Here is a 6,164-nt window from a genome sequence, read left to right as displayed (position 1 = left end):
GGCCCTATCTTCCTAAGAAATGTGCTGCACGAAAAGGCAGAGAAGGATTTCATCGAAAAGGTTGTTCTAATTCTGCTGGACAGGTTGTGTGCGAGACATGGCAAATGACTGATTCACAGGCGTGTAAATAATCAATTGTAATTGATACAATTATTTCACGCCCATCCTCCAACTTCAAGAAAAAGTTGCGTTGTTGAAATCAAGTTTCAGATGAAATTTGCTAACGATATATCGTGAAACATTTCAGTTCATATGACCCCCCCCCCTCAGTGTTTTTTATGCCCTCAGTTACAATTATGTATTGTTATATAGCACGTTAGTTGTCAGGACAATTTACCCAATTCCATTTTATCCAATGCCATTATACCCAACCTGCCATTTTACCCACGGCCATTTTACGAAATGCCAACCTCAATTTACCCTGTTGTTAAAATTACAAGAACGTTTATTTAGCCGACTATATAATTAAATGGACCGTGGGACATGATATGAAACTATCAAAACCAAACATTGGATAATAGAACGGAAAGGTCAAAGAGAATTGGTTAAATTAACATTGGGTAAAATGGCATTGAGTATATTATCATGCAACCCCCCCCCCAACTAATTGAAAAATTGTCGGTTTTTAAACATAAGAAATTGTCGGTATCGTCGTTTTTTTGCCGAAAATGACAAAATTTCCTTTGATTTTTTTGTCGGTATCGTCGTTTCTGTTCGGTACTTAACATAAGAAAGATTCGGTATAATCGTTTTTAAGCGTAAGACGGATTAGGTATCTTCGTTTTTAAACGTAAGTGGGATTCGGTATTTTTTAGTGTAACACAAGGATCTTTTAGACTCCTGGTCTGAAAAACAGAATGGTCCAGCGGACCAAACCATGAAAATGATTGGCACTGGGCGTTTTGAACGCAACCAACCGTCAAAAACTTTGCCTGCAAACTACAAGAAGATATGTAAAAACTCCGTGAACGCGAATTAAAAAACAGAATTGTCAACAATGTTCAACAATTATGTTAAATTTTTGAACTCAAAATTTACCAAGAAACTTATACTCATTCATTTGTTTTTGTATATGGGATTAAAAAATTTCAATGAGTTTGCAATGTCTTTAAGAATTTCTTTTCTAAGAAGAAAGAAGAATGCTTAAAATTCCTGCAAAAAAACGGATCATAACGTTCGACTACATTATTTTCAGAAAAAAAACCCAATTCAAATAAACAACAATTTCTTACGTCTTAAACCGAACATAACGATTTTCTCTTGTTTCCAAAAACGACCATGACGAATCTTTTTTGAGTTTGAAGCCAAAGATACAAAAGATTTCTGACAAGTTTTTTGCCGTTTTTGTTGGGTCTTCACAACTAGGGCCAGCATGTTAATATGTAAAAAGTAATTACAGGGCTGTAATGTGATGTAAAATGTAATATGTTATGTGTAATACGTAAAATGTAATATGTAAATATGTAATGTAAAATGTAATATGTCGCAGATTTGTTGATTTGTTTTTGAGCAAATTTGTTTATTTTACGGCACCTTTACCCAGTTTGTTGGATTCCTGAAGTAAACTGAAACTAAAGTAAAGTGATTTTTTGGAAATAAAGGCCGGAAATAAAGGCCCTATCTTCCTAAGAAATGTGCTGCACGAAAAGGCAGAGAAGGATTTCATCGAAAAAGATGTTCTAATTCTGCTGGACAGGTTGTGTGCGAGACATGGCAAATGACTGATTCACAGGCGTGTAAATAATCAATTGTAATTGATACAATTATTTCACGCCCATCCTCCAACTTCAAGAAAAAGTTGCGTTGTTGAAATCAAGTTTCAGATGAAATTTGCTAACGATATATCGTGAAACATTTCAGTTCATATGACCCCCCCCCCCCCCCTCAGTGTTTTTTATGCCCTCAGTTACAATTATGTATTGTTATATAGCACGTTAGTTGTCAGGACAATTTACCCAATTCCATTTTATCCAATGCCATTATACCCAACCTGCCATTTTACCCACGGCCATTTTACGAAATGCCAACCTCAATTTACCCTGTTGTTAAAATTACAAGAACGTTTATTTAGCCGACTATATAATTAAATGGACCGTGGGACATGATATGAAACTATCAAAACCAAACATTGGATAATAGAATGGAAAGGTCAAAGAGAATTGGTTAAATTAACATTGGGTAAAATGGCATTGAGTATATTATCATGCAACCCCCCCCCCCAACTAATTGAAAAATTGTCGGTTTTTAAACATAAGAAATTGTCGGTATCGTCGTTTTTTTGCCGAAAATGAGAAAATTTCCTTTGATTTTTTTTGTCGGTATCGTCGTTTCTGTTCGGTACTTAACATAAGAAAGATTCGGTATAATCGTTTTTAAGCGTAAGACGGATTAGGTATCTTCGTTTTTAAACGTAAGTGGGATTCGGTATTTTTTAGTGTAACACAAGGATCTTTTAGACTCCTGGTCTGAAAAACAGAATGGTCCAGCGGACCAAACCATGAAAATGATTGGCACTGGGTGTTTTGAACGCAACCAACCGTCAAAAACTTTGCCTGCAAACTACAAGAAGATATGTAAAAACTCCGTGAACGCGAATTAAAAAACAGAATTGTCAACAATGTTCAACAATTATGTTAAATTTTTGAACTCAAAATTTACCAAGAAACTTATACTCATTCATTTGTTTTTGTATATGGGATTAAAAAATTTCAATGAGTTTGCAATGTCTTTAAGAATTTCTTTTCTAAGAAGAAAGAAGAATGCTTAAAATTCCTGCAAAAAAACGGATCATAACGTTCGACTACATAATTTTCAGAAAAAAAAACCCAATTCAAATAAACAACAATTTCTTACGTCTTAAACCGAACATAACGATTTTCTCTTGTTTCCAAAAACGACCATGACGAATCTTTTTTGAGTTTGAAGCCAAAGATACAAAAGATTTCTGACAAGTTTTTTGCCGTTTTTGTTGGGTCTTCACAACTAGGGCCAGCATGTTAATATGTAAAAAGTAATTACAGGGCTGTAATGTGATGTAAAATGTAATATGTTATGTGTAATATGTAAAATGTAATATGTAAATATGTAATGTAAAATGTAATATGTCGCAGATTTGTTGATTTGTTTTTGAGCAAATTTGTTTATTTTACGGCACCTTTACCCAGTTTGTTGGATTCCTGAAGTAAACTGAAACTAAAGTAAAGTGATTTTTTGAAGCAGACTGTTTTTCTGTTGTTTACACGTTGACTGGGAAAAACTTACAATTATTTCAACTTGAAATAAGTTTTATTTTATTGTGAAATAAAGTAAGAGGCAAACATTAAAGTTGAAGAGTTCCATTGACATAAACGACAATACATCAAAAAACCATACAGTTGAGGCATACCATGCTTTACGCCTCTCTTATGTTGCTCCAATGCTTTACCATAGCAGGTAGTTGCAAGGATTAGTTGTGATATTTCAGATGCAAGTGAATTTATCACTTAATTTTAATTAACAATATTAATACATGGGAGGCAGTTTTCAAATCCGATTTTCCATTACAGGACCATGCAAGACTGGTACCAATTTTGACGACACCATTTGGGTAGATTTTGGTGTGTGACCAAATTGGTTTTGTTGGTAACTGGTAAGGTTCAATCAGGAGTTTTCAATAGGTCTCTTTCTCTGAAAATTTTTTCATAAAATAGACAAATTGGTGTCTTTGTTCTTTTCTTTCAAGTTACTTTTTAATATAAAATTCAATTAAGAATTTTCATCACGCATATTATTGAATTGCATTCATCAGAAAAACATCTCAAGATTTTTAGTGCCATAAATGAGTTCAACGCATTTTTGAAGTGCTTCATACAAATCAACATCCGCTTTTCCCGGAAATGACTCCATAATTGTGTGAAGGAAATCTTCGTTCACATAACAGGGAAATGAGTCTAAAATTTGTATAGCCGCTTCCTTCGCTTTCTTGCGATTTCCAACTCCGAGGTAGAGATCCATTTTGTCATACAGAACACCCATAACAATGGGTTGGTTATCAGCAATTAATGGGTAGTGTTCTTTAATAATCGAATTGTTGATTTTGATCGCGCGATTCAGAATTTCCATTTTCTGTTTGTCGTTTTTCGATTTTTGTGACTGAATTTTGAGATTTGAAATCAGATCCGATTTGTTTGAGATTGATTCTAGCAATGTTTTGTCACTATGGTTGAGATCGTAGTTGAAAGCGTAGTCTTTCAGTGTCTTTCTTCTCTCGTTTATTCGAAGTTCACAGCTGTATGTTATAGTTAGTTCGTCTCCAGCTAAACAGATACATTAACATTGAACTTAACTGAAAGTTTTAATAAATTTTCAAAAATTGTTCTGTGCGATACATTTTCATATTAAAGTACTCGATTAGACCTTGCAGCAAAAGTTTCCTTTTTCACAGCCTTGTAACTTGGAAGAATTGCTTTTTCAATTGTAAAGTTGTGTCGTTTATCGGCCTACAAAATTTATTTTGAGCGTCACAAATTATTTAAATTTTTGACCTTATTTTCTACATGTGATATCTAGTTTCATCAACAAAACAAAACTTGTTTAATTGAAAACGAAAAAAAACAAAAAAAGTTTCTTGAGAAGTACCTTTGATGTCGGTGGCAGCCCTCATCACCATAAGATTGCCCATAACAACCCAGCAAACATTGGGGTTGTCATCGTGGTTGAAGAAAGAGGGTTCCAGCCACAGTCCAGCAAAGGTGGAATTAGCCAGATCATCTTTGCTGTGGAAGATACCCCCACTGTTGCTGCCGAAAGTGTTGAATCTTACAGCATAGCCAATCTGTTCAGCTGATAAATCACCTGAAATAATAAAACGTAAGGCAAAATAAGGGTCGGTTATATTTTCCTTATTTTCCTTGTTAATTTCCTTAAAAATACTTTCCTTATCATTTTCCTTAATATCTCCCTTATCAATATTTAATAATATTAATCCTTAAAATCTTTAATATATTATCCTCAATCTGACATCCTTAATCTAAAATCCTTAATCTAATATTAATCCTTAATATTTTGCTTATTAATTTCAAATAAACCATAAAAAGTATTTTGAATCAAATTATCCAAAAGTTGGATTTGAAAACAAAACTTGACAAAAAGTTTGAAAAAATTCTAGCTCAAATTCTTCACGAGGAATAGCCGAATAGTTTTTTGCTTGTAGAGACAATCGATGGAATAATTTAATCATGTTAGATTCTACTTACGAAAGTCTTATGTTTACAAAAATATTTATTGTCAGTTCATCAATTGAATTTATAAATAAGATTTTCTTTCGAGAGAAAATTTTAAAAAATCAAGTCAGTTTATTCTAAATTTTTTAATTTCCGACGGTCATTTCTGTTATTTACTTTTACACCAATTGTTTATGTTTACATAAAAGTTTACAAACCCAAAGCGTCTTCATTAATATCATCAGATTGTGACAACTTGACCACGTCTTTGTAAGGAATCCTGCTGAACTTTGACCCCGCAAAGAGAGCTTTGACCTTGGCCTTGAGGACTGGGTCATCTTTTGACCTCAGTTTGACCTCTCTGACCAATTTGGATTGAGGTCCACTGAGAATGAGTTCAACAGAAATTGTGTCCGAGAATGTTTCATTCATGTTCCGTTCCGATTGCCACAGAGCTTTCCTAGAATCATTCAAATCTCGGGTTATTATAATGGGTTTTAAGATTCTAAGGATATTTTTTAATTATTTTTTCAGAACAAACACATCACTCAGATATTACAGGTTATCAGTAGGCTTCAAAGAAGCCTAATCAAGTTATGCTTTGAAGCAGTTGAAAGATACTCGCCAGGACTTCTTCTTCAGAATTAACAATTTTCAAAGTTTTGTCAAAAATTATTTATATTTAGGTTCAATTTAGTCCATATTGTATGATTTTCAATAAAATTTTATGTATTCCTGTGAAAAGATGTGAAATTAAACATACACGATGCAGAATCGATTTTTTGCCGACAAGTAATCATAAATTTTGGAATCTCTTCAGTCATTTAAGTCTTAACATTTAAGTCATCAATAAACGTGTATTGATAAAACTAATACAAACCCACCTTCGCATAAGGTACAGATAATTCAAAGTGATTAAGGAACCGAGCATGGACAATAAAGGAGAAAATTGAAACAATGCAT

General features: G+C 33.3%; 1 protein-coding gene across 1 annotated transcript; it reads right to left on the bottom strand.

Moving 5' to 3' along the window:
- Positions 1–3,725: 3,725 nt before the first annotated feature.
- Positions 3,726–5,655, bottom strand: LOC142356199 (uncharacterized). Its single transcript, XM_075408152.1, has 3 exons — positions 5,420–5,655; positions 4,618–4,833; positions 3,726–4,295 (listed from the first exon to the last, which is right to left on the bottom strand). Exons 1-3 carry the CDS (start codon positions 5,631–5,633, stop codon positions 3,784–3,786), a joined length of 942 nt encoding a protein of 313 aa, XP_075264267.1. The 5' UTR covers positions 5,634–5,655; the 3' UTR covers positions 3,726–3,783.
- Between the last annotated feature and the right edge of the window lie 509 nt (positions 5,656–6,164).

Source organism: Convolutriloba macropyga, unplaced genomic scaffold (genome assembly GCF_964194025.1).
Source record: "Convolutriloba macropyga unplaced genomic scaffold, txConMacr16.3 SCAFFOLD_1225, whole genome shotgun sequence".
NCBI lineage: Eukaryota > Metazoa > Xenacoelomorpha > Acoela > Convolutidae > Convolutriloba > Convolutriloba macropyga.
The sequence above is the reverse complement of the archived record's forward strand: the minus strand, read 5'-3'. Positions and strand labels throughout refer to the sequence as shown.

What these genes read in the sequence shown, in the direction of transcription:
- LOC142356199 (XM_075408152.1), bottom strand. Translation starts at nt 5,633, where the DNA reads ATGAATGAAACATTCTCGGACACAATTTCTGTTGAACTCATTCTCAGT. An exon ending in TATTAATGAAGACGCTTTGG is followed by an intron (nt 4,834 to 5,419) that starts GTTTGTAAACTT and finishes TTATTATTTCAG; the next exon opens with GTGATTTATCAGCTGAACAG. An exon ending in GGCTGCCACCGACATCAAAG is followed by an intron (nt 4,296 to 4,617) that starts GTACTTCTCAAG and finishes GTATCTGTTTAG; the next exon opens with CTGGAGACGAACTAACTATA.